Raw genomic sequence first — 26269 nt, 5'->3', positions numbered from 1 at the left:
AAATCACACTTTGCTCTTTCACTCTCTTCCGGGATGTGCTGATTGGCAGAACATTTCTGAGCCACCACAAATCATTTCGTTTCTTCTTCTTCTTCTTCCTTTTTTTTTTTTTTTTTAAGCCTGAGTATAAAATGAAAAAAAAATGAAAGCTAATCTCAGAAGGTGGCTTGCCTTTCTGCTGGAACCATGGCTGGGCTTGGTGAGTGACTCTCCCCGTAAACTTAGAGCTCTCCTGCTGGCTTGCTTGGGTTTCTCCTGCCTTGAGCTCCTGGGATTGTCTTCCTCTGGTAGGACATCTGCCTTCGTGTCGGGGCACTTGGTGGCACATCCAGATGGCACCAGCCAGGGATCTTCCTCTCTTCAGCTGGGCAGTTTTATGATCACACGGAGCTTGACCCAACAAACACTGTGAGCAGCTGGAGGTCCCCCTTGCACCTATGGGGAGCGTGGCTTGCCTAGGTGTGCAGGGAGAGAAGGAAATGCAGGTGTAAGCTTGGGTTCCTCGGGGACGTTCCTGGAGGAAGTCTCACGGCAGTGGGTTTGTGGTTTCTCCAGGCTGAGCCACCAAGGTGGAAATCACGGGGTGCTTCTCAGAGCCGGTCCTGACTCATTGCTCTTCTCCTGGAGGGACTCTGATCCCCAAGAAACATCTCTCTGTCTTCCACGCAGTCCCTGGGGTCGCCGCGTTGGGTGGGGAGGGAGGCAGCAAGACTGATCTCTGGCTCGAGGCTGCGACGCACCCCGCGCACACCAGAAATGCAAGTCGCGGTGGCACCTTCTGCAGCCCACGATGGAAAGCAACACGGCTGTTAATGGGCTCGTGCCTCCAGCTGCAGGAGATGCTTTCTAATTACTTCTTCTGCCACCGGCAGCGCCTTCGGGAGAGCGGCCCGGCGCTGTAGGCTGTAGAAACGCCCGCTTTCAGGAGAGGGGAACAGCTCCGAGGTTTGTTTGCAGCTGGTGCACTTCAACTCGGGCTGTAGGCAGATCAGAGGCTGCTTTCTCCAGGGGAAAGCAGGAATTCCACAGGGAATTTCCACGAGTACAAGCTTCCCCGTGGTGGTTTTAAAATCTTTTTACTGGAAGGAACCTAGCGAATATTATTCTGTAGTTACTTTGGAGAACAGAAACCAAAACTAGAAACACTCCCAACTTAGTTTTTGCTCAAACTTCTCTTCTCTGTGAAGAGATTCACATGGTGTTGGCACGTCTATCTCGAGAGAAATCCTTATTTTGAAGGTCTTCGACGTGCCTGTTATTCCCCACAGGAAATCGTGGAAACTATATTAATTTTAGGTAAATAGAGAAGTCCTATCACCAATCTTCACCCAACTAAACATCTTTTGAGCTACTGCCCCCCTTGCTCCACGCAGCACAGCAAAAATGCAGCAAGACACCGGGATAACAAGGAGACCAGCAGGAACAAGAACAAGAATCTCTCTCTTTTTTTTTTAATTTCTTGTGCGTTAATGATATTTAATTACCATCCCTTGCTACAGAGTAGCTGCACGAGCAGAACACGAGTATCCAGAATCAGCTCTGTAAACCCTGGGCTTGACTTCTCCTTCAAATCGCCTTCATGTATAAGGCTTGATATCCGGCTGAGGTCATCAGAGATCTGCTGATCCTGCGATTCCCACAGACTTCGCAGCCGTTGCTGTTGATCTGAGGGTTGAGCTGCTGCTCTTTGGCACTGACTTGCTGCTCTTTGGGGCTTGAGCACCAACATACTCAGAGCAGATCTGTGCTGTCACCCGCCTCTCAGGCATGAGCTTGCACACTGACCGCAGAGTGCCTTCATCGTGCTGTTTTCTGCTCTTTTCTTCTCTTCCCAGTCCTTTTCCAAGTACTCCTCATGGCAAGTCTCCTCAGCGCCAAGAGGTTCTCGTGTTTCCCTGAATACTGCATCCATGACGAAGACTATGATGAGCTACTGAAGATTGTCCAAGAAGGGCTGGGGAATGCAACTAATCCAGTGAAGGTGGTCATCGTTGGTGCAGGAATAGGTGGGCTTACGGCAGCAAAGTTGCTCCGCGATGCTGGGCACGCAGTAAGTAGTCCTGTAGAGCGTAGGGCAGGCAGCTCTGCCCTGTTTGCCAGTGCTTGAAGGTTTTCAGCTCCGTAGGTGGTGAGATCCTGGGCAACATGGAGAGTCCGGGATCTGCAGATGGTTCATTAGCCATCTGGAGGAGTTTCGTCTCACTCTGAGGGCCATAGATGCCCATGAACTTGCGTTTCAAGTGGTTTACTTAAAATAGCTACCCCACACAGACCTAAAATCTCAACCCTGTGCATTTTTCTAGGTTACCATCCTGGAAACCAGCAATCGGGTTGGCGGGCGGATCAGAACGCACCGAGCGGAGAGATCGGACTGGTACGCGGAGCTGGGACCTATGCGGTTGCCAAGCAAACACAAGTAAGATGATGTCCTACTTCTCTATCACGTTCAGTGGAGGAACTGGCCCATGTTGATTGATGAAGTTGTGGTTAAAGATGAGGTTGAAGGCTCTGGCTGGTGCTTAGAAAGGCTGTAGGTGAGTCACAAATCACCCCCACGCAGCAGGCTCGGAGCTATAGGGGACCCTTGCTCCCACTTGCAGTTCAGTGGGGCGTTGCTCTTGCTCCTGGGTACGTCCTTGAGCAACCAGTAGTTGGAAAGAGCAAAAGCCAAAGGGCTCCTCTCTACATTGCCTACTGGTTGCAGCACTGAGCTGCGAGCAGGCAGGACAACTTCGACGCAAGAGAGGGTGGTGCCTACAGCAGCTGCAATCTCCACTCTCAAGCCGAATTGACACACGCGGCTTCACCAGCACAGTCAATGGGAAAGTGTCCCTGTAGGCATCTAACCGTTTGGATTAAATGCCATCTCTTGCTTCTTCTGTTTTTCCGCTGACAATAAATTAGTAAGAGTAGCATCATTCGCATCGTGGAATATTAGCGTGTGTCAGAGCAACTTGGTGGATGAGTTTTGGTGGTTTGCAAGTGCCCTCACTCCTATCCGCTCTGCTTTCTCTTCCAGGATCGTCCGCGAATTTATCAGGCAGTTTGACCTGAAGCTAAACCCATTCATCCAGACAGACAAGAACACCTGGTACTTGGTGAACGGTGTTCGAGCAAGAGCTGGGGAGGTCTCTAGAAATCCCGACATCCTCAAATATCCAGTGAATCCATCAGAGAGAGGCAAAAGCGCCAGCCAGCTTTATAGGGAAGCACTAAACGAGGTGGGCAGCTATGGGGAAGGGAAACTGCTTTCCAGCAATGGGCCTCTGAATGTGGACAGGTGGACATGACTTGGCCAACGTCAAGTAGGGAGGAAAGATCTGCCCCTCAGGTGGTTCATATGCAAAATGTGGATCTGGAGCACCTTGCCACCATGGTCTCTAGGTCCATGTGAAGGTACTTGGGCGAGCTGCAGTCCACTTGGTTTCACTTTAGATGCAGACGCACGGGTGAGCTGGTGGCCCCCAGCAACCTTTACAGTCAAAGGGAAACTTTCCAGGTGCAGTTTATCCATCTTATTTCAGACCCTGTGTTCTTCTAGATGAAGTGAGCTCCTATTTCCCTCCGGAGCTTGTGGTTATACCTGTCTCAGCATGGTCAGATTAGTCCTACCAGATCAGGGCTGCATTTGGGGCAGTGTTTTGGAAAATGCACTTTTCCTCATTATAAATGTATCAATGTTTCCTACACAGGCCTTCAAAAAATTCCAGAATACAGACTGCAAGAAGTATCTGGCTAAACACGATTCCTTCTCTACCAAGGTAAAGGGTTTGACAGTTTGGTCTCAAGATATGTAGTGGATATGTGCAGTAACTGAGATAACAGCTCCAGGCAACTCTTCTTCTTACCCCTGGCTTTTCTAGGAGTATCTGATTAAAGTAGGAAACCTAAGCAGAGGAGCTGTTCAGATGATTGGCGACTTGATGAACGAGGACTCTGGATTTTATCTCTCTTTTCTTACCTCGCTGTGGTCTTTCGATATCTTCTTTAATGAGGAAGGGTAAGACCGAGTTGGGAAACCCCATTTTGTCTGCAGAAAACCACCGGAAGGGGAGAATCCAGAAGGATGTAGAAGGTTGCACTCTTGGTCCTTGGACCTGCGGCAGTGTCGCAAGGGAGATGATAACTATACGTAGAATAGATGTCCCAGCACTCTAGCAGAGGGGTGCAGCTCCTTCAGCCTGAGTACTTGCCCGTGGTCTCTTGGGCTAGCGAATCTGGCTCAGAGCAGACAGTCTCTCCTAGCCTGATGTCCCTACGTGAGGGCCTGCACGTTATTCCTAACTCAGAAGGCCCAAAGCTCTGCTGCTCTCTCCAGAAGAGGTCAGGTCTTGCAGTTCCTAAAAGCCAGGGCGCTTTGCTCACCTCTGCTCCTTCTTCCTTTCAGCTTTGATGAAATCACAGGGGGATTTGACCTGCTGCCCAAAGCCTTCCATAAATCCTTGCCGGGTGTCGTCCAGTTAAATTGCACCGTGGAGAAGATCATGACAAAAGGGGACAAAGTCAGGGTGTTCTACCGTGCTCCAGACACGCTGGCCCCAAGCATAGCAACTGCTGATTATGTTCTTGTCACATCCTCAGCAAAAGCCACCAGGCACATCGATTTCCTGCCACCGCTCTCTCTTAAGAAGACCAACGCCCTCCGCTCCGTCCACTATGCAAGCTCCACCAAGGTGGTCTTGGCTTGCACTGAGAAGTTCTGGGAGAAGGACGGCATTCGAGGAGGTCAGTCTATCACTGATCGCCCTTCCAGGTTTATCTACTACCCCAGCCACAACTTCTCCAGCGGGATGGGGGTGATCCTGGCCTCCTACACCTGGAACGACGATGCGGAGTTCTTCCTGCCCCTCACGGATGAGAAGTGCCTGGACGTAGTGTTTGAGGACCTCTCGATAATCCACCGAGTGAGCAAGGAGTATCTGCAGTACACCTGCGATCAGTATGTGATACAGAAGTGGCAGCTGGAGAAACACTCTTTGGGGGCGTATGCTGCCTTCACCCCTTACCAGTTTGTCGACTATTCCCAGGCTTTGTTTGAGCACGAAGGCAGGGTCCATTTTTCAGGAGAACACACCGCCCAGCCTCACTCCTGGATCGACACGGCGATGAAATCTGCCGTGAGGGCGGCAAGTAACATCCATCACGACAGCGGCGAAGCCCGGCTGCAGAAGAACCGGCGAGAGCCGGAGCCGGAGGAGCCGGAGAGTTTCTCGGAGAAGGAGGAACTCTAGACGGGTGGCCTGGGCTGAGCTCGCCGGACGCCACCAGCTAGGTCTGAACACACCTTAGGTGCTATGAACCCATTTCTTTCCAAGCCAAGTCAGCAGAAGCACATCAGGATCTTGCTCAAAGGTCTTAGAGAAATGGAGAATGCACTGTCCATCATCTGACAGAAGACTAAAACCTACCTGGTTAAATATTTACGGGGATTGGAGGGAAAAATTAATGGAAAGAAAACTCTGAGCAGGTTTCGTGGGTTAGTATTACTCCTGTACAAATATATTGCAGTAATCTTATTTATTTACTGAGTACTTTAGGGAACACCTAAGGTGGAATAAAGGTCAATATTTACCATTGCTCGTCTCTGAGGTGCTTCTGTCTTCCCATCGAAGGAGTCTTGTCGAGGGTAAATCCTCTCACCTCCCTCCCTTCAGCCATCCAGAAATTCAGGGTCCGAAGCTGAATTAACCCTGCAGAGATGAGGAAGAGCCACGGAGCTTTGGAGAGTGCTCCACGCTGTCCTAACACGGTTCCCAGCAGGTGAATCGTAGCAGAGCGGAACAGAACTTGGTAGCCTGTTTGGGGGATTACACACATCTTTCCTTTAATAAACGTATGATTTGCAGACCTTGAAAAAGCTTCAAACCCAACCAAGACCAGCGACACTTTACACATCACCTGCAGCTGAAACCAGAGGCACTCGACCGGGAAGTAACATTAACACGAACCATCCGGAGATCTTGGAACCAGCACAAACCATATCGAGATCAAGCCAACAAAAAATATATTGTACAAATAGATTTAAAATTAATATTATTTAGGCTAAGGTGATCCCAAAAACTAAGACCACAGAAGCACTTAATGAAGTCAGAGGCGTCGTAAGCCAGATATTTGTTACAGCCACCCAGCTGCTGGGTACGTATTTATCTTCCTGAGATCACTTGTCTTCCCATAAAACACAGACCTGCCTCTGAACCCCGAGTTTTGCTCCAGGGTCGACCTGGAAGGTGAGGATCCAGCAAGCGTGTTGCCACCCCCAGCCCTCCCTGCTTCTTCATGCTTATACTCGGATTTGCAGGCACTCGAGAAGGAAGCAAAAAGCCACCCCCGTCCCTGGGTGGGCTCGAACCACCAGCCTTTCGGTTAACAGCCGAACGCGCTAACCGATTGCGCCACAGAGACATGCCAAAAAGCTCGAAAGAGCAGTAAAACGGCGCCGAAGGGCTGCTGGCTGCAGAGCCCGTTTCGTCTGCGACGCCTAGCTGCTTCCCAGCCGGCGGTTTCTCATAGGTAGCACAGCCGAGATAAGCAAATATTTCTAGTAGCTAAAAGGGGACCATTGGGATGCGTCTAAATTCCACAGCGTTGACTTGACCCGTTCTCCATAAGGCCAGCAGAGCAAAGCCTGAAGGTTGGAAGACCTGGGCCAGGAGCAGTTAGGCACCGTGTGAACCCTCATCCCGGTTTTCCCGCAATGGCTTTTCCCTTCCTCCGTCTTCTGTGCGAAGGAAAGAGGAGCCAGACATTAAAACCCTCCCTGACCCTCGGCTCGAGCAGCAGAAATGTCCACCAGAGCTTCGCCCACGCGTGTCCTGCCGGTTCCCGGCCGGGCAGATGGTCAAAGCTCCTTAATTGGTTTAGAAATACCAGCCAGAGGGAAAAAAAAACATATGCCTCACCCTAGGGCTCATCCTGGATTTGAATCCAGGACCTCTCGCACCCAAAGTGAGAATCATAACCCTAGACCGATGAGCCGGGGGAAGGACCATCCTCCTCTTCCTCACCCTGTCTGCTGCCTTCCCCTCCAGCTCTGCACCGTGCGACGCCTCTGCACAATTTCCCCCCGGAGATGGGGAGTTCAGAGCTCTCCCAAACTGCAAGGAAAGGGAAGAAGAAGAAAAAACATAAACCTTGGGGAAGGGGCATTAATCCTCTGACTTTCTTTCCCCCTCCCGATAACCCAATGTCTCTTAAAGTCCTACCAGCATCAAACACACTAAACCAGCATCCCACCAAGTCTTGCATTTCTTGCTGGTGGCCTCTGTTGAGTGCAGGTGCCCCCAAAGCACAGGGTAAAAGCCACCCCTCCTGCCCCTCATTGCAAAGGCTCCAGTGAGATTTGAACTCACGACCCCTGGTTTACAAGACCAGTGCTCTAACCCCTGAGCTATGGAGCCCCCACATTTAGCTTTTTTTTCCCCGCCGAGGGCCGAGCACAGGCGCTGACGCTGCACGTGCTGCATGCAAAATTGCACCCAAAGGCTGCGGCATTTACAGGCAAATTCACCTTCCCGCAAGCAGCCGGGACGCGAGGCTGCTCACAGTGCAACCCGGGCGAAGGAAAAGGAAGTTTTGCAAGAAAACGCGGCCGCCGCTTCCGCGACGGCGGGGCGCGGGCCTTCGTCCCGGGCGGGGGGCGGCTGCCCAGCGCTTCTCCTCCTCGCCAGCCCCGCGCCCCGCTCCTCCTCATCTTTTTGCGCCTTGCGAGGTGATGCTCCTCCTGACTTGCGGATCCTCCTTGCAAACCGCGTGGATGGACAGGAGAAAAAGGATTTTTTGGGGAGAAGAGCAGGGAGGAAATGCAGACACAGAGCAGCAGGGAAACGCACCAGCATCGCGGTAGCGTGGCCGAGCGGTCTAAGGCGCTGGATTAAGGCTCCAGTCTCTTCGGGGGCGTGGGTTCGAATCCCACCGCTGCCACCACTTTTCTTCCCCCCCCCCCCCTTTTACCTTTTCCCCCTTTCTTTCCACCAGCTCTCGGGCAGACTGTGTAACGGGAGGGTTTTAAAACCAAAGGAGCTGGAATCCAGTTCCCCTGGCTTTAATTCCCCCGTTTCTGCAGCGGGTCATCTCCCCAGATTCCCTTTTCCTGTGCAGCGCAAGCACAGGAATTGAAGCCCAGAGGGAGCCCCGGGAGGGGCAGATCTTTCCCTTCTTCACCAGATCCCGGATGCCGCTTCCAGGACTCGCCGCGAGGGCAGCTGGCAGGAAAACTTCAACTGAATGCTTAATTTCACCCCAAATCCTTGAGCCACTCTGCAACTTGCAAAAAAGCAGCGTGTTTCTGCCCGGTCTCGAACCGGGGACCTTTCGCGTGTTAGGCGAACGTGATAACCACTACACTACAGAAACCCACCTGCAAAACCCTCCGCGGCTATACCGCTCTCCGCAACCTAATTCTGGCCACGTAATTATGATATGGTCAACACAACTAATGGGGTTTTAGACCTGTTGTCTCTAAGCGTTTCCCCTTTTTGGTCGGCTGCGTGCGGAGAAATCCACCTTGCTTTGCCGCATGCTCTGGCTGCTGCGCCTGGGTAATATTATTCTCCTCTGGGAATGATGCAAGATTATAATTCAGCCCGCAGGACATGCTTCTGATCCCTCTTTGCCAAGGCAGTTAGTCAGCCAGTGCTTTTGGCACGTTCCTCCTCTACCCGAAGATTTTAAAAGTTCCTCTCTTGCTTCTGTCCTGCCCATTCTGCTTCCCTATCTCTTGTCTTGACCTTAATTTACCCCCTGCTCCCGAATGAGTATGGTTTTTATTTCAGCTTCTCAGGTTACATACAGCGGGGAGCTGCTTATTCATGATTGCTATTAATAAAAACATTTTTTCCCCTCCTGGGGCTCAGCCAAGATCAGCTCAGGAGAGCTGACAGCAGAAGACCTGCTGCATTTCTGTATGCTACGAAAGGAAGGGGATGCTCAGCTCTTGCTCTGCCCTCCTGCGCGGCTCAGGCTCTTTCTCCCAGCGTTTCTCCCCAGTTCTCCTTCCTCCGAGCTGCATCTTAACCTTGTTTTCCTCTAGGAAGAGCACAGATATGTAGTAACTTCCTCTTCGCCCTGTTTCCTCCCTGCACATTTCGCTCTCGGGGGGTCTTTGCAATTTGGGGGCGGAAAGAGCTGCCCCCAAGTCCAGCTTGCAGGACCAGATCCAGGTCCCTTCACCCCCAAACCCTTTGGAAACTGCCTGCACTTTTTGCTGCTTAAGCCTCCGGTGGAAGGATCCATCCTACTTTCGGAGCCAGCCTGGAGAAATCACACAGTCCGAGGAGAGGGGATAAAGGGAGGAAACATCTATTTTTTTCTCCACTGGGGCTTTGCCAGTGATCGTTGCAAGCTGCGGTCTCGCAAGCTGCGATCTGCGCAGCCCTTTGCGGGAAGAGCTGCAGCGAGCAAGAAGTTTGGAGCGGGGCTCACCTGCAAAAGTGCAGGAGGGAGCGAGAGAGCGAGCTTGGAAATAAGGAATAGGAATCGGGGGCGGGGGGAGAAAAAGGAAAAAAAGGAGAAAAGGGAAAAACCGGGCTCGTCCGGGATTTGAACCCGGGACCTCTCGCACCCAAAGCGAGAATCATACCCCTAGACCAACGAGCCGCTGTGAATGTAGCGTCGCTGGCCGGCGCTTTGCGAGCTACGCTGCCTCCGTGCGGCTCCGCTCCCGGCTCCGGCCGGGAATAAAACGGGTGGAAGCAGCGGGGAGAGAAAGGAGGGGAGAAAAAAAATGTGAGAAAAAAACCAGAGCGAGGCCCCAGCGAGATTTGAACTCGCGACCCCTGGTTTACAAGACCAGTGCTCTAACCCCTGAGCTATGGAGCCGGCGCCGGCTGCTGCAGCGCCGCTGCTGCGTGCAGCCAGGATGCTGCCCCGGAGCGCCCGGGCTCCGCTCCGCTTCCCCCCGGCCTTTTCTTTTTTAATTATTATTGTTTTTTTCCCCAACTTTGGGCCGGGGAAGCCGGCCATCCCCGGCACCCGCCTCTAGAACCAAGCAGGAACCTCCTCGGGCTCGCTGGAGGCTTTTGGAAAGGCGACGCTGGCTCACTTTGCAGAGCAATGAAAATCAGCGCTGCAGCCGCGGCTTTGCGCTGCTCCTTTTATCCCTTTGCAAAGGCGAAGGGATGCTTTTGTTAAAGAGGAGAGGCCCTTCACGCTGCGAAGGATGGAAACAGCCTGGGAAAGAGGCAAATGGAAGCCGGGAGCCTTGTCCCCTTCTCTGACCCTCTTGTTTCCCTTGCTCCTCCCTGACGTTCAGCACAGAAGTCACCAAAATACGCAGCATAAACATTCTGTCTTTATGAGAGCTCCAGACCTGCCCTCAGCATCACTCTGCTCCTCCTGACTCTGTGCCGAGGACCATGGCACGTTGCGACAGCAAGGAGACCGCTGCTGTCACATACCCCGCACTGCTACACCGGCAGAGCCCTGCATTCGGCCCCTGCAGGCGCTGGCGTTCCCCAGCGCTAGTTTTTGGACCAGAGTTATCTGGGGCACAAGCAGGGAGAAGAGACCGGAGTTGCCTCCTGGAGTAACCCAGGTGGAGATGCCTGGCCCTCTCCTCTGCAAAGGCTGCCAAGATTTTTGACTTAACCTCTTTACCGGTGTCCTACAGATGCAGGAACTTCAGCAAAGAGGTTGTGGCTGCTGCCTGTTGGGAGCAATAGGATAAGAAACTGCAGGAAAATTCCCACCAGCTGAAATTGATGTCAGAACGAGCAAAGCTTTCTTTCTAATTTCATTTTATTTATGCCAGACAAAAAGGAGCTTTGCCCATTTTGACTTTGGATGGAAGTTCAAAATGTTCTGCTCTGCACCATTCTCTTCAGGAGCTGACTCGCTAAACAGTTAAGTTTCGGTTCATCACCGTTTTCGAAGGGGGGACGGGATCCACGCCGAAACTTCCCTCAAGCTCTGATGTCGATCCTTATATCCGCACCAGAAAACGGAAATACCTGCCCGTTATCAGACTTGAAACCACACACCAAGCACCAGTGGTGGTCTTCACACTGAAGGAGAGTTCAGCTGGTTCAGAGACAGGTTTAAGGTGGTGCCTGAAATGTCCTGGGAACTGCTAATTACTTCAGCAGCTGCTCCGTGTTTTAAGCTGATATGAAGACCCTGTAAGGATTTTTTTTTCCTGGGTATCTATCTATCCATCTACCTATGTGCCTGCTTGTCTACCAAGAGTCCCTTGTGCTTCTCTCTGCCGTGCAGGCACTGTCCCGTGAAGACCGTGGAAACAGGCCCTCCGAGAAGCTCACGGTAAATCTCAGGGGCACAGTTTGATGTACGTGACGGTGGAACAGACCGAAAAGAGGGGGAACACCTTCTCCTGGAAGTGGACGTTGAAGGTGAAGATGTGCTGCATGTTGTCGGCGTTGTAGAAGGACACTTCTTCCCCTTCGTAATCCAGGCAGACCCTGACCTTGCTGAGCTTCTGGCTGAGGCAGAGCGGGGTGCGTTGGGGCGAGGTGACAGCCCAGTAGCGACCTCCGTTTTGCTGCACCGCCCAGATGCCTTCCTCGGGGGAGAACTGCGTCAGGCCTTTCCTCCTCACGGACTCCCTGGCCACCCCGAAGGCCCAGCCGTCTGAGGCCCCCACCTCAACTTCCCAGTAGTGCCTTCCCGAGTTGAATCCCGTGGTAGCCAGTACCCGCGAATTCGTGTCAAATCGCTTGGGGTTGTCGGGCAGCTCTTGCTTCCTGCAGCCCATCCTCACGCTCTTGAGGTCGGCAGAAAGGATGAGGAGGTGGTTGGCCGAGTCGGGATCCAGGGTCAGGTCCTCTGTTGACGACAGTAATGACAGTAATAATAATAGTAACTAAATATCAGTGAAAACAATTCAAAGCCCGAGCAAGGGATTTTTTTTTTTAATCTGTCGCCCAATCGCATCCCAACCTGATCGCATCCTGCTCTTCCCGGATAGTCTGCCGTGAGCGGAAGCCAAGTTCAGACACTGGCTTGGCTCTGAGATGCCTCCTCTCATCACTGACTCTGCAGGAATCCTGTGTCTTGGGGCTAATTTTAAGAGCTCTGTGTTTAGATGGTACAAATATGCTCCTCCTCGCTATTCCCACGCAGGGACAAGCTTCATGAGTGAGAACCTCAGAGGTGGGTGAGGGAAGTCTCAGCTAAGGATGTGGGATGGGCATCTACCTCACCTTTTCACATCCTCTTTGGTGGGTAAGACCCATCTGCTGGATGTGAGGGTAAAGATCAATGTGGTGAAGCACATCTTGGTGCGTTGTGACCAAGAGCTTGTGCTTAGGAGGAAAAACGGTGGGAGACAGATCACTTCAGTGTGCCTTTTTCCTCTGGGAGGAATATGCTCTGTCGGAGGCGTGAGGATGATCATGATCATGATCAGGCACGAGGCCCTGGAAATAATCTGGGACAAAAGGAATAAATGCATTATAGCACCCATTTGGTTCAGGATCTCCTAGCAGGAGAACTAGGTCCTTCAGCCACTGCACTGGCCAGCACCATTTAGATGCAGAGCAGGCCGTAACAGTCCCAGATGCCCATGCTAACAGCTGTATTTCCTTCGTGGGGAAAAGAGGAAGGGCAAAATTGCTGCTAAAAACCAGAGTGAGGACAACATAGGGTTATTAGTAGCAATGAACAAGATAAAACCACTTGCAGATGGTTAGCAAGTACATACAGTAAAAATGGACCTTAGATTGAGACTATTTCCAAGGAAATGGATTTTTTTCCTATTTTTTTGTTTCTGATTCATCTAATATATGACATACAGGATGGGATATGCCCACCCCCCAATCATAAATATGAATATTTTTTCCCAGACTGCCCCACCACAACAAGTCCTCATGGAAAGTCACGACCTAAGGGCACCTTTACACACCAGCTCACATTCAGACAGCCCAAAAGGAGCATGCACATAGGCGAAGTCTGATTCTAACTTTTCTTTCCCCTTCCCAAACCAGGCTCAAAGGAAACCGCTAGCACTTTAGTGACCTCAAATTGTGGTTGTAGTTAGCAAAGTTGCCATATATGAACCAGACTTTCTGCGGCTCTCGGGGACTCTAAGATTGCATCACGTGGGACCTTAGGAGTGGAAATGGGTTGGATGGTGAACTAGGATGTCTTGTGCTCTTCTGAAATCCACAGACCTGGGCCTGAAAATTGGATGTGAAGGACAAAAAGGTCCATGATGTGACTGAGAGCTTGGTCTTGTGAAGAGCAGGGACTCGCATAGGGCTGAGGCTTCAGCCTACTCATCCTCCCGTTCTCACTCTAGCATGGTCGAGGGAACTGATGCTTTGGTCAAACAACTCATAAGAGCAGCCCAGATACAGAGTTGAAGATCACTCCCACCTTGGGGCTGGAAAATGTTGAGTCTTGGTGGCATTTTCTGGGGCTGGAAAGCCAACAGTAACCACAGGGAGGGTGAGGGATATTGTCACTCCTGCTAGGAAAAAGAAAGGACCTTTTCTCCTTCAGAGCATCGGAGACCTAAAAATCACCTTGTGTATTAACAAGGAAACATGATTTTTTACAAAGTTTTAAAAACTGCAGTCTTGTTTTTTGGTAAATGACATTTGTATGTGGACTAAGGCTCAGGAGAAGACCCAGTCCTTGTACCTCCTACCTATGTCAAGCAGAAAAAGGCTTGGAGAGGGCAGAAGCAGATGACCTTCCCCCCCCCCACCCCGTATTTCTTCTCCAATCATGCACCAACTGTTAGGTTCTTCTCCAGAGCTGGAAGATTGGCTTTAAAATAAGGTCTCCTGCCTTTTGCAATGTTATATCAGAGCAGGAGATAGGTGTGTTCAAAGCCTGTGTGTCCATTAGAGGGAATGGGTTGGATGGCCAAGAGATTTCCTGGATCCCAGACTTTTTTAAAGGTGTTTTTGTCCCTTCTTCTTGCATCTCCTGACATCACAGTCATTAGGATCTGTTTTCAAGTTTGGGCTTGGCTGCAGCGACCGTGAATGATGATTTTGTTTGTTTAAAACAGCTTGAGGAACGGAGGCTTCACACAGAAATATTGGAGTACTCGAAGCGCTCAGAGAAGATGAATTAAAGGAGTCAGAGGAGCTGGATTCAATGACTGCTACGAGGTTTTGGCCGGTCTCTTCTTCGCACCTTGCTCCCCCTGACTCTCTGCAGCGTAAATGCGACCTGATCTGCATTCAGAGAGTTTGCTGGTACGACTACACCAGAGGAGTTACACCTCTACACGTGCACACACACCACCACGGACATGCAGTGAGGGTTCTCCTCTAGTGTTGCTTTCAACGGTGGTTGTCAGCTCCCCCCACTCTTTTTTTTTCCTGCTTTGCAGACCCACCCAACATCTCCCAGAGGTGTCTGCAGGTGCCATCTCCTCCACGGAGTACGTGAGCACAGTCTTGCCCATCTTAGCCGGGCTCTTCTTAGAAAGGACCCAGCCCATGTCCCATCCTCCTCAGCCTTCCCTAAAGGGTCTGCAGGCCTCACGCTGAGAACCACTGCCTTAAAAGCAAGAAAAAGCCTTCTTTGCAAAGGAGGCTTTGCTTTACTGGTGTGACTCTGGCCGTGCAAAGGCTCCTCCAGGCCCAGCTATGTCATCTTTACGCTATCAGCCAAGGGAGCTGGAGGATCAGGGCAGATTTTGGTGGCATCCGCCCACCACCCACATCTACCACAGTGCAAAGTCCGAGGGATGGGGCTTGCGATGGGGAAACGCCGCAAAGCCCCTTGCTATGAAGGCTGCAGATGCTCCGGCTCACTGGTGTCCGTCTTGCCTCCATGACGTGCACCACCGCAACCCCCAGGCTCAACGCTGCCAGAGAAGCTGGGTGGAGGCTTCTTATTCCATCTGATGGAAAACCAACTGGATTCAGCACACCAGAATAGCTAATCTGGGCCAACCCAGCTGTTTCCCCCCCCCCCCTTCTAGGCACGAATTCCCAGACTCTCATGCAAACTTGCTCCTCTTGCCAGCCCCAAAGACTTCAGGTTGCTTGACTTTGCACTGAAGCAGATTTTGGAGGATTCATGCCATCCATCCCTAACCCCTGGCGCAAAACAGGAGCCTGAGCATGGGCTTGCACAGCGGCGCCGGTCACGGGCTCTGCTCTACAACCCAGCCAAGAGCAAAGCTGGCAGAATTAAAGCATTTGCTTGTGGCTTGAAAGGGCAGAGGGAATCGAGGCGGAGGGACCAGGAGGCCACGAATCCGTCTTAGGTTCGAGTATCTGTTCTTTCTGTTCCTCGCTGCAGGTCTGTTAAGTGTAAACGGGCAGAAAGGACCTAGCTTAACTGTCAGATCCCCGGCGTCAGCTAGAAAAAGCATCTTTTGACTCTCGAACTGAGCAGGCTGGATCTGGAAATCATCGAGAGAGAAGAGATTAAATATATATATATACACGTATATGTATCTCCAGAAGGCCTTTCTCTCTCTCCTTTTTTTTCCCTTTTCCCCCTCTCTTTGGCTTTGCAAATTACAACCACAATTTAAAGTCTTTGCTGCAGGGCGCTGTATCTTAAACATTTTTTCTTTTACCTTTTTCACCTTTTCCCAGTTCGTCTCGCAGGTTTTCTGAAAGGAGGAGACAGGCAAGTAAGTGGCAAAGCTGCGATCCTGAGAGCACCGGGAGAATCCAAAAATAATAATGATAATAATGACAAAAAAAAGCTCCTTTCCGGGGAGCTTCACCCCTACTGCCCGAGACGGTGCCCACAGCGGGTTTCCAAATTGCTGCTTTGGCTGATGTGCCAAGCCGGGTCGCCCAAACTCTTAGCACCATCTCGTGGCTTTTCTGCACTGCTACAGAGGGGTTGGTCTTTAAATGCAACGTTTTAACTGCAAAGCGGCACAGTTTAGGCCTTCCGACAACTGACGAGCCGAAAACTGCAAGGTTTTACTGCATTAAAATCAGACTTGCCCCAGTTTTTCTCCCATCAAAAAAAAAAAAAAAAAGGCCTGTATCGCGTTTGTCCGCAGCCTGGCACGACGTCTCTGCTCCTCTGTTATTTCACACCCCCAGAAGTCCCTTCCAACGTGATTTATTCTACTATTTCGGTACTGCTGGCCAGGCAGGTGCTAAGGGGCCTCGGGACGCCCCCAGCAATCCTCTCCCCTTCTCCCGACGCTCGCTAAAGGCCAATGCCTATTTTAAACTCGTGGTTTCGCTTCCACCTACCTCTGAATTTCTTTAAGACTTTCTCGAGGACGACGGTCTTGAGAGAGAAATTGCAGACGTGCGTTTTCATGTCCGAGAAGACCGGTACGGGCTTCTGACATTTCACCTGGTCGCTTCTACAAAGGGAAAAAAAATGATAAGGAAATTGTCGTTATTCCCTCTCTTTCCTTCTATTTTGTAGTTCAAGCAGTGACAGAAGGGAGAAGATCCCCAACGCGCCTTAAGGTGAACCTTCTTCAACAGGCCCAGTGTCTTAGTCCCCAGCCCACTGGGAGCCTGTCGAGCTGCTCTTAGCCTCATGGCTGGAGTGCTGCTAGGATCCTACTAGGATTTCAACCTGCCTGGGCTGAGGACACCAGAGTTTGTGCATGTCTACCTGTTGAAACCTCTTGGCTGATGTCCCTCAGCTGCAGCCACCACGTGTCAAAGGTCTCAAGGTCCCCCTGAAGCCACTGGAGCAGTTCCCAGTGCCCAGCTGGATCAGCTCTTACACCTTGGGCAGAGCCCGGTGCAGTGTCTGGAGCTCCTGATCCAGCTCGAATTTCATTTTTGGGGCTTAGGTGGTGCCTCAAAACATTGTCCTGGGGTAAATTTCACGTTGTGCAAACAGAGACTCAGGGGTTCTGGTCTCACTTGACATTCGAAGAAACTGGCTGGTAGGAAGAGGGAATCCGAGACTTTGCGCTAACACTAAGTTTTCCAAGAAGCTGGAAGAGACCCAGGGTTTGCAGGTATCTGAACTGCAAGCACTGACCTTTAAACAGTGCTGGTGGGGAAAAAAAGCATGAGAGAAGGGGAGAAGCACCGCTCCATACCTGCTTACGATGGCCATTACATCCTGGAAAGGAAAAAGAGAGAATGAGTGAAATGCCTGCGCAGCACACGCTAAAAGTCTCCCCTGGCTCAGACAGCACGTGAGCAATTCCCCCTTCACCTAACCCACCCGGGACATCCATCCGTGACGACAGCTACGTGCACGGATGGATTCAATCTTTCAGCTCTGGGTGGTTGCAGTTCCACCAAACTGTTCACAAGCATCTGCAGCTGCTGAAGACCCTGCTGCATGGGCCAAGCAGCCTCGCGAATGTTCCTACGTAAAATACTCCAGTTAGTCCGAAAAATATCCAGCAATGCCACTTCACAGAGAAACATCTCAGCTCGCCTTCAGCTTTGTTCCCATAAAGTCATAGCATGGTTTACGTCAGAAGGAACCTTTGGAGGTCTTTAGTCTAATCCACTGCTTACAGCCTGCTGGGTTGCCCAGGGCCTTGCTCAGATGAGTTGGGAGTCTCCTGAAGGATGGAGACTCCAAAAACCTCTCTGGTTCCTCTTGCAGCGTTTGACCACTGTTGTTTCAAGCCCAGATGGAGGCAGCTGACACCCTTTGAGATGCTGTCCAGCCCACCTCACGTGAAGGTCTGAGACGCAGAAGGATGCCTGCAGTATTCAGCTGTCTAAGAGCCCAAGGAAGATCCCTGCCTTAACTTAGCTCTCTGGGAAGATGGTCTTAGAGTTACACGTCTGTATCTCCACAGTGTCTGGACTCCCAGCAAATACAGCTCGGGGGACCTCAAGGGGTGATAGATCCCATCCAGGTATCCAGACAATGGAAACGATTCCCAGAGGCATATTACAGGTTAAAACACCTTCCATAACCAGCTGCTACGTGGCGAAAGGGCAGTGAGATGAGTCCAGTCTGGGCCACTGTTTACCCTTTCTGATTGCTTGAAGGGCACAACCCACAGCGAGCGGCATCAGATCCGATTCAAAGGCAACAGAAGCCCACGACCATCTCCTAGGGAGCAGGAAAGGCTCTGGGTCTGGCTGTGGGTTTCCAGCATGATCCTTAAAAGAATATCGACTGTTGTTAGGCGATGGTTTTCACGTGCATTGGTGGTGGGGGCTGAGCAAAGACCACGTGACATGATTTTCCCTTGTAGCCAAGTACTAAAACCGTCGCGCCGCTTAAGCTCTGCAAATATTTACAGTGGTTTCAGGGCTGCCTTTAGCCTTTTAACGCCGTGTGCCCGGGAGGGAATTGAATCTCACCGGGGGAATTTCATCCCAAAATATTTGTCAGTCAGATGGGTCGTAGCCTGCCCTGCTCTGGAAAAGGCCGTTTCATACAGCCTGCTTCAGAAAAGCACCTTATAGCAACCACGCTGGTTAAGTTCTACTTGAGCTGGGTCTGAAACTACCCCTGGAGTGCAATGCAGCAGACTTTAAAACCTATATTTGATTCAAAAAGACAACAGCCCAGCAAGGGCCACCTTTTCCATAGCAAGCGGGTCTGTGCGTACGGTAACCAAGATCCACTTCCTTTGCTCAGAAGATCAAAGTGAACCACCCATTAACTCTGAGGGTTCATTTTTACCCCTGAGCAGGGGACAGAACTGCTCGGTTTTGGGGTGGCCGGTCTGGGTTTGGTTTTTCAAGTCCCACGGAGTCTGCAAAGGAGAGTTGGGGTGACGAGGGCTGGATTCTCTCCAGCTTCTTTCTTTCTGACGCAATCAATACCTGAACTCTATCTGCTCTCTCCCTCATACTTTCCAGCTTGGTAATAGTTCACTTTGACTTGAAAACCGGGTCCCAGCCAACCTTTCATAGCCAAGACTCCATGAGAAAATTGGCAATGATCTATGTGCTGCTGGGCCCAGCTCCACGTGCCTCTACGCTCGGCTTCATCCCCAGCCCTCGGCAGCTCCTCCCCAGCCCTATTCCTAGCTGAAACTCTCCTCCTTCAAGCTGTAGGAGGGGATACCTGTGACTTGGCACGCAACGAATTTCTAATATTGCAAACCCACCACCAAGGCCCTTATTTGCAAAAGGAGTTGCTTGGTTTAAGGATTGAGCCAACCTCACTGTGGTGGTGCTTCATGCAACGTCTAATTAAGCTGTGGAACTCCTCGATGCGGGAATCTAGGTGCTGGAAAGGTCCAGGCAAATTAATGGAATAAAAATCTGTCATAGGCTATTAAACACAAAAAACCCACCTCTGTTTCAGGATGCTCCTGAGCCCCAGATAGTTGCTGTGTTTTATTGCTGGCAAAGCAGAGCCCAGGGCACTCAGGCACTGCCATGCAGCATTTGTGTGTTAAATGTACAAAAAATAGTAAAAGAAGTAAAATAAAAGGGATAGTTATCCTCAAACCACCTCTACTGCATCCAGAGAGCTGAAAACACACTGAAAAAGGACAAAGAAAGGTCCTGAAGACCCTCTTCAGAACTCAGACTTGAAGGCTCATTTGACTGACAAAGATCTCACCTTGAGGAACTCTAGCATGGGCTGCTGGATTTTCTCCTCTAGCTCCGTGATCAGTTTATTGAGGAGTGTAATCTCCTTGGAGAGGTCGGTGATGTTCTCGTTCTGCCTCTTGGCGATGCTCTTCTCCATCTTCTCCAGCTGGCCCAGGAGGATGTGCTCCTGGTCGTGTAGAAACTGTCGCAGCCCCTCAAACTCAGAGAGCAGCTTCTGCCGCTCGTTCTCAATGGTTTTCTGGGAATGAAACAGAACAAGAAGGCAGGCTGGTTAATACATGATGTGCCACAACACCAGAAGTTGTAGGCTTGAGGGCAAGGCAGCAACGTGGTTCTCCTGCTGCGGGACCTCACTTCCATCTCCTCGTCTCTGCACTTGGGCACCTCTGTCTGAAATGCTTTTCCTCTGAAGCTAGTGGGGAAAGAGATGTGGGCTTTTTAGGAAAAGAGTCATCTACATGGAGAAGAAGCTAAATCCTTGGGTGGATTCTCACGTGCATCAGGAGAGAACAGGGTGCCATGGGGAGTGGGGCAAACTGGGACAAGAAGGTCTAGGACAGGAGAAATGCAGCTGCTGCACGGCCCTGTGCACAGCACTGATCGATCTCCTGACCTCGCTGGAGGCCAGCCTGCGTTTCAGCTGTACCGCTCTGTACCTGGCTGGCCTTCCTACCCTGTCCTGCAGGGCTTCCAAGCTCCTCCGCTGCTAGAAACTTCAGGCTACTTGGGAATCTTAATGGGCAAGGAAGGGTTTTAATGAATTGATGATTGTAGGAAAAAGAAATGTGAGTACAGAGTGAGTGCAGAAGACATAGGTACAAGGTTCTTGCACCCAGGGAAGTCAATGATGCAATGCTTTCCCAGAAGGAGAGGAGAAGACATGCCAAACTGCTTCTGGGACAGGTACCTTGCCTCCACAGCAGTTCTCAGATACTTTCTGTCTTCTATACAGGACACATTTGTTTCTCCCTCCCCCCTTTTTTCCCCTGGGCCAGCAGGGATGTAGTAAGACACGAGTTCTCAGTGAAGCAGAATTGGGGACCGATGGCCAACAGTTTCCCTGCTCCTTGTCATCATCTCCTGCTCCCAGCCCCCAAACTGGGAGAAAGGCCCATGGAGGGTGCATACTCAGAGCAGCATTTCAGCCCTACATCTGCATTGTCAGATGACCACAGACCCCCGCTTTCCCATGATCTCCTCTTTGCCTGCTCTGCTGATACCCTCTTGGGTTGTCATTGTGAGCAGACCACAAATCTCCTTTGAGACAAAAGCCTGGGGCCGTTCTGGGAACACGGTGCTCCCAGGAACGCACTCTTTGGCAGCATGGACAAGTCTGTATGTGTTTTGGGTGCTTTCGTGCTGCACCATCCCTCAGCACAGGTCTGACAAGTCCAACAGGCCCTCAGATGTGCAACGCACCTTCATGGCCTGTCTTTAGTGCCATGGCGTGAAACCACGGCTCTTGGCAGGCCGGTGCTCTTGTAGGCACCACGAGCTGGAAAAACTGCAAATAGTGGCAATAATATGGGTGGGCCAAGGGTTGCCCCAGGTTGTTGGAGATGGTCCCAAGTGTTTGGGACGTGAGCCACTCAAAGGATGTCATTAGCAGGGAGATGGAGGCTTTCCTGCCCCAAGGGACAGGTGCTTCCCTAGGTGCAAGAACCTGCTGCTTTCAGCCACTGTGAGGACAAAGGGTTGAGGAAGAGGAGGAAGAAGGAGGGAGGGGGCTCGGGTAGAGGAGAGCCTCACAGCCAGCCTGGCTCCCAGGGGTGCTCTGGCGCAGGAGCCAGGCATCAGTCCCTGCGGTCTGCCGAGACGTTGGCCGACGTGTCCCCAACCCCGACGGTGAAGGAAGAAGGAGAAAAACAGCTGTTGCCCTATTACGCATCAGGACAGAGCGGTGCTAAGGAAGAGACGGGGCCAGACCGGCAGGCCCTAACCGCGTCCCCGCGTCCCACCCGGGACCCCACCTGCCCGCCGCCCTGTGACGCTGAATCGCGGCCACGCACCAGCAGCTCCTGGGTTTTCTTGTCATCATTCACTTTAAACTCCAGCAACTCTTGTCTCTCTCTTTTCAGGAAATCCAGGCGGCCCTGGATTTTCTCCTGGGAACAAAGAGGGAAAATATTACTGTATTTTTTACAATTTTTTTCTTTTCTTTTGTTGCATTATTCTGCCTGTGCGTGGTTTTTTTTTTTCCCAGCCATGCAAAGACAAAGCGAGGAAAAATCAAGGGCGCTCTCACAACCGCGCAGCTGGATGGACCTGCCAGCTCGGCTCCGGCCACGCTCGTGCGAGTGCACACGCCTGCAGCCCCGGCCGTGTCCCACCCCCCCCACCCCGAGGACCCCCGCAACCACGCTCGCGTGCACCCGAATGCAAAGAACCATCCGAGAGAAGACGAGGGCGCCGCGAGCCTGCGGCTGCCGAGCGAGGACACGCCAGCTGGATCCACTTTGCCACTCGCGACGCAAACAGGAAAACTCGGTCTGGCTTTAGGCAACTCATATCCACCTCGGGAAACTTGCCCAGACCCAAAATAGATCCGGGTGTTCGCTCCTGCAGCAGTTACCCCACCGAAAAGACGAGCGCCTGCAGGAGATGTTTGCGGCGTGAGACTCACGTGTCCCGAGCTCCAGGCTTTCGCGGGAGCTTGCGGAGAAGCGCTACCGCCTGCCAGCCCTGTTTTCAATCCCACGCCGTCTCTAGCGAGCCGATGTTAATGCAGGAGGAGGCTTTGCATATCTGGAGGGGAGGGGAGCTTGCCAAAGCCGTTTAAGAGCTATAGAGAAAGCAGCAATCGGCTCTTGGAGGGAACATGAAGCTTGGAAAAAAACCTCCGAGCTGGGCAGCTGCCTGTGAACTTTCTGGGAGAACAAACTGGCAGCGAGGCAGGTACCGCCAGGAGACAGAAAGCCACCCAAAGCGACAGGCAGCTCCATCCTGCAGCTTCCCAGCACAGACGGACAGACAGATACCTTGTACTCCTCGGACGCCTCATCGATGGGTACCACAGCGTGAGGCCGGTGCTCCCGGGACCTGTCGCACACGACGCAGATGGTCCTCCGGTCGTCCTTGCAGTAGAGTTTCAGGGCTTCCCTGTGCTTTGCGCAGAGCCCGTCCTCCTCGGCTCCCTTCGCCCCTCGCAGCGTGAACTGGCTGATGATCTCAGACATGTTTGCCAGCTGCCGGTTGGGCCTGAGGCTCTTCTGCTGGAAGACCTCCCTGCACTGCGGGCAGGGGAAGTCCATCTCGAGGTCCTTCCAGCTCTTGATGATGCAAGCCCGGCAGAAGTTGTGCCCACACTCGATGGACACCGGGTCCTTGAAAAACTCCAGGCAGACGGAGCAAGTGGCTTCATCTTGGAGATTCCCGGGCAGAAACACCGCCGCCATGGCTTCTCTCCTGTGGGCAAGGACTGATTTCACTCACACTGTACACGGAGCATGAATGCTTGGCACGCAGCCCTGAGTAGGCGTTCCCATTCCAGGAACGAGCCGGTGCCCAAGGTCACTTCTGCAGTGTCTGATTTCTTTAAACTGGTGATGAAGACCTTGACTTGGCTCCAGCAAAGTGAGGACACTTAGGTGGAGGAGGAAGTGGGCAGGAACAAATCCCAGCCCTCACCCTCTCCCATAAACCTGGCACCTGGATCTCCTAATATCTCTTTTTTTTTTTTTTTTTTTTTTTTTTGCAGGAGGGAGCTGGGGAAAGGGGAACCACTTGGGATACAAGCGCCGATGCCAGAGCCAAGTCTCGTTGCTTTTTGGCTGATCTAGTGCTAAATGCAAGATCTGAGTCCCGAGGCTTGTGTTTAACAGCTGCTCTAGGCCCTGGTCCAGGTAAGCATCTGAGCTCTCGTTAAGGACCCGGTTCAGCCTCCACGCTTCAGCTGGGCGCTCAAATGACTTGTTGAACGCCAGGGCTGAACAGGGGCCATAAAAAGCAACAGGGGAAAGGCAGTACACGCAGTTGCAAGATCTACTTCAGGATTTAGGGGTGAGTTTCCTTAATCCATAATGATCTAATCCTGGACCAAAGTCCTGCATCTAGGAGCAAGTGGCTGTGCAGCTGCCTAAGTCCATACTGGAGAAAAACAGCCTGAATCCAAGATCTGGATCTTTTTCCTAACGAGGACATGAAAAATAGGTCAAGTGATCCAATCCATAGAAGCACGCATTTCCCTGTGCTGTCTCCTAAGACAGCCCAAGGGATCTGATACCTTGAAGTTGAGATCTTCCCCTTGGGGATAAGGACAGCTGGGCGGAGATGAGTCCCAGCCCCAGAACTTGTGCTGGAATAGCTATATTAGCAAAGCAAATCTCGGTGTCCCAATGGGGTTTTCCCAGGAGAAAACACTAAGGACATGTCTGACCTCCACTTGGACCTCATTCATAACTTAAAACTTAACTTTTCTCCAAATTCTCATTCAACTTCAGGCATCAATTTATTGCCAGTCCAGCCAAGAGATCAAAAATACATCTTTCCCTATCAAAACTGCTGCTATTTGGAGTCTGTATTTCACCGTGCTCAGACTGGACTCTGGTTTGAGGGAGACAAGCTGAGCAGGGACAGACTCGCTTGCTTAGGATTCGAACTGAGCTTTTTCCGATGGATTTAGAGATGATCCTGGACTTCCATGGGACCTTGATAAGGAATCATCTTGTCTGCTCGTGGGACGGTAAAATCTGTATAGCAGCGCTTGCTAGGATCATCAGTTTGCGATCGGAAATAACATGCAACAAATGACTCCGAGCTGCAGAACATTATATATATTTATATGTATGCATTCACACACAAGCTCATATGTATGGGTGCATGTATGTGCACACATACATCCCTTTACATGTAAAATACACTGTTTCCACATGTGTGTATATTTATTTACCCTCCTCATTCATCTATATGTGTATATATACACATACATACACACGTCAGCGCCTATGGAATGCAAATGTCTTTCTTGCTCTTCCACCTGCCATTTCTCTTGATCTGTAAATAAGCTAACATATATTATTTTTTCCCGTGTCATATATATTTTTCCCCCATGCCTCATGCATGTCAGAGAGAAAGGAAGATCTGGGTGGTCTAGGGGGTGGCTAGAGATGGTCAGAAATCCATGCAAAACACTCCGGAGCTGCAAAAATAGCAAAGGAGGAGAATGAGATACCTGGACAGAGGCAGCGGGAAGCCCACGGTGGGGGGGGGGGGGGGGGGGAGGAAAAGCACGGGGAGGGAGAACTAGGTGCTCATCTATCACACAGTGGGGGGAAAAAAAGGACAGATGGACAATCCCATCCCCTCGCTCTTCCCGTGCCTGGGAGCGCGAGTGAGCCCAACGGCCAGACGGACAACGGGGCGACCCGATCCCTGCCCACGAGCCCCAGCCTACCTCGGAGGAGAGGCGTACGAAAGGGGCGTCCTCCCGAATCGCCCGGACATTTGCGCCTGCAGGTCGTCGTTATTACGGGGTTGGCGGGGTGAGAGCTCCGAGCCCACGGCCGGAGGGGTCCTCGCCCCCGAGGTTCACCTTGCGCCGGCGAAGGAAGCCACCCCACCAGCCCTTGGAGGCCTCCGAGGTTTCAGCGCCGCTCGGCTCTCGCCCGTTGCCCGTCCTCGATTGCCCACCGCACCCCATTCCCCCTTCTCACTTACCATTCCTTCCCCTCCCCCATTGCATCTGTCCTCTCGACCCCACCACCGCTCTCCGTCCCTCCTCCTCCTCCTCTGCCCCAGCTGCTCTGGCTCTGCTCTCCTCCTCCTTGCCAGGGAGCTTTTCCCTTGCTGGAGCCAGGATCACATTTCCAGCGCCTCCCTCCACCTGTCTCCCAGCCCCAGGACCTCTTCAGAGGGTCTCTCAAGACATTTAACCCTCCCTGATGCCCTCATCTCTCCCTCCAAAGGAACGGGGGCAGGAGAGCTAGGCTTTCCATCCCATCTCCAAGGCTGCTGATGGATGAACCCACTTCTGTTGAATTCTGAAGCAACCTTGGGTTAACCTGGGTGAAAAAAATACCCATGTCCACTAGTGGTAGATGCCCTTTATTTCTCTTAGCAGCTGGTGGTCCCCAGACATTCTCCTCTGCAGCTCGTGGTGGTAGATAACGCTACGAGAAGTTCCTAGCCCTGCACCATAGGAGAAACGGGATGCAACCTGGGAAAAACCACCTTGGCCTGCCCTTGGGGGTTTAGCAGCAGGATTATGTTCAGAAGCACAGGCTGCCTCCAGACCATCAGGAACGCTGCGCGTGAAGAGCTATTAATACAAGTGTCTGGAGAAGGAAAACATACAGACGAGCCAAATTCTGCCGCCGGTTATAGGCCTGCAGGTTTATTGACAGAGCTGCAACAGGACGAGGCCAGACGCACGGGGGAGCCCTGGAGAGCGACCGGATCCAGCCGTCCTAATTTAGTGCCGTAAAACAATACCCTTCGGGATTAGATCTAAAACTCTCGGCGTCAGAGCCAAGGGCCGCATGGGCCACCATCCCATCCCCGCCGCCGTGGGCTAGTCCATGAGGGCCTCATCCCACTCCTCGTTACAGAGGTCCGTCTCGCAGCAGGCGTAGAGGGACGTCAGGCGGGACTCGGTGTCCGCCGCCCGCTCTCTGCCACAGTTCATCACCGACGTGCAGCCTTGCTGGTAATAGAGTGTCACCTTCCCTGGTGGATGGAGAAGGACCGTGGTTAGAAGATGCTGCTGGTAGAGCATCCTCAGGGTTTGAGCAAGAGAGGCCGGATGGTGATGCCGCACTGCAGCCATGCTCCGTGGCCTCCTCTTTGCAGCAAAACCAGGTGACTAACGATCCGTCTGGCATCTGGGTGTGCAGAGACACGACCTCTGCGTGCTCAAGTCCGTTAGGATCTCC

General features: G+C 52.0%; 2 protein-coding genes, 1 long non-coding RNA gene and 6 other non-coding genes across 12 annotated transcripts; 3 read left to right on the top strand and 6 right to left on the bottom strand.

Annotated features, from left to right (window-relative positions):
- Positions 1–186: 186 nt before the first annotated feature.
- Positions 187–5231, top strand: IL4I1 (interleukin 4 induced 1). Its single transcript, XM_062598526.1, has 7 exons — positions 187–199; positions 1836–2050; positions 2304–2416; positions 3020–3221; positions 3693–3761; positions 3864–4000; positions 4388–5231. Exons 1-7 carry the CDS (start codon positions 187–189, stop codon positions 5229–5231), a joined length of 1593 nt encoding a protein of 530 aa, XP_062454510.1.
- Positions 5232–6328: 1097 nt separating this feature from the next.
- TRNAN-GUU (transfer RNA asparagine (anticodon GUU)) lies at positions 6329–6402 on the bottom strand. Its single transcript has one exon. It is a non-coding gene; the product is annotated as a tRNA-Asn (tRNA).
- Positions 6403–7324: 922 nt separating this feature from the next.
- TRNAT-UGU (transfer RNA threonine (anticodon UGU)) lies at positions 7325–7397 on the bottom strand. Its single transcript has one exon. It is a non-coding gene; the product is annotated as a tRNA-Thr (tRNA).
- Positions 7398–7838: 441 nt separating this feature from the next.
- Positions 7839–7920, top strand: TRNAL-AAG (transfer RNA leucine (anticodon AAG)). Its single transcript has one exon. It is a non-coding gene; the product is annotated as a tRNA-Leu (tRNA).
- A 359-nt stretch (positions 7921–8279) lies between these two features.
- On the bottom strand, positions 8280–8352 carry TRNAV-AAC (transfer RNA valine (anticodon AAC)). The gene has a single exon. It is a non-coding gene; the product is annotated as a tRNA-Val (tRNA).
- A 1170-nt stretch (positions 8353–9522) lies between these two features.
- On the bottom strand, positions 9523–9594 carry TRNAP-UGG (transfer RNA proline (anticodon UGG)). Its single transcript has one exon. It is a non-coding gene; the product is annotated as a tRNA-Pro (tRNA).
- A 149-nt stretch (positions 9595–9743) lies between these two features.
- Positions 9744–9816, bottom strand: TRNAT-UGU (transfer RNA threonine (anticodon UGU)). Its single transcript has one exon. It is a non-coding gene; the product is annotated as a tRNA-Thr (tRNA).
- Positions 9817–10716: 900 nt separating this feature from the next.
- On the bottom strand, positions 10717–25136 carry LOC134152872 (E3 ubiquitin-protein ligase TRIM7-like). 4 transcript variants are annotated; one of them, XM_062598590.1, is made up of 9 exons: positions 25056–25136; positions 24793–24848; positions 22379–22805; positions 21371–21505; positions 19408–19638; positions 16958–16980; positions 16143–16258; positions 15503–15538; positions 10717–11778 (listed from the first exon to the last, which is right to left on the bottom strand). In XM_062598590.1, exons 1-9 carry the CDS (start codon positions 25056–25058, stop codon positions 11264–11266), a joined length of 1542 nt encoding a protein of 513 aa, XP_062454574.1. In that variant the 5' UTR covers positions 25059–25136; the 3' UTR covers positions 10717–11263. The 4 variants fall into 4 exon arrangements, with proteins under 4 accessions (XP_062454574.1, XP_062454575.1, XP_062454576.1 ...); XM_062598591.1 differs by having other exon boundaries at positions 21410–21505; XM_062598593.1 differs by lacking the exon at positions 10717–11778 and adding an exon at positions 15191–15322.
- On the top strand, positions 22947–24421 carry LOC134152893 (uncharacterized). The gene is made up of 3 exons (XR_009961090.1): positions 22947–22973; positions 23098–23242; positions 23840–24421. It is a non-coding gene; the product is annotated as an uncharacterized LOC134152893 (long non-coding RNA).
- Positions 25137–26269: the final 1133 nt, after the last annotated feature.

Source organism: Rhea pennata, chromosome 34 (assembly GCF_028389875.1).
Source record: "Rhea pennata isolate bPtePen1 chromosome 34, bPtePen1.pri, whole genome shotgun sequence".
NCBI classification, from domain to species: Eukaryota; Metazoa; Chordata; class Aves; order Rheiformes; family Rheidae; genus Rhea; species Rhea pennata.
Note: the sequence above shows the minus strand (reverse complement) of the source record. Positions and strands in the feature narration are given on the sequence as shown.

What these genes read in the sequence shown, in the direction of transcription:
- IL4I1 (XM_062598526.1), top strand. An exon ending in TCCGCGATGCTGGGCACGCA is followed by an intron (nt 2,051 to 2,303) that starts GTAAGTAGTCCT and finishes GCATTTTTCTAG; the next exon opens with GTTACCATCCTGGAAACCAG. An exon ending in ACGATTCCTTCTCTACCAAG is followed by an intron (nt 3,762 to 3,863) that starts GTAAAGGGTTTG and finishes TGGCTTTTCTAG; the next exon opens with GAGTATCTGATTAAAGTAGG.
- LOC134152872 (XM_062598590.1), bottom strand. An exon ending in TCGTACGCCTCTCCTCCGAG is followed by an intron (nt 22,806 to 24,792) that starts GTAGGCTGGGGC and finishes CCTTGCCCACAG; the next exon opens with GAGAGAAGCCATGGCGGCGG. An exon ending in GTAATGGCCATCGTAAGCAG is followed by an intron (nt 16,259 to 16,957) that starts GTATGGAGCGGT and finishes TTCCCTTTGTAG; the next exon opens with AAGCGACCAGGTGAAATGTC.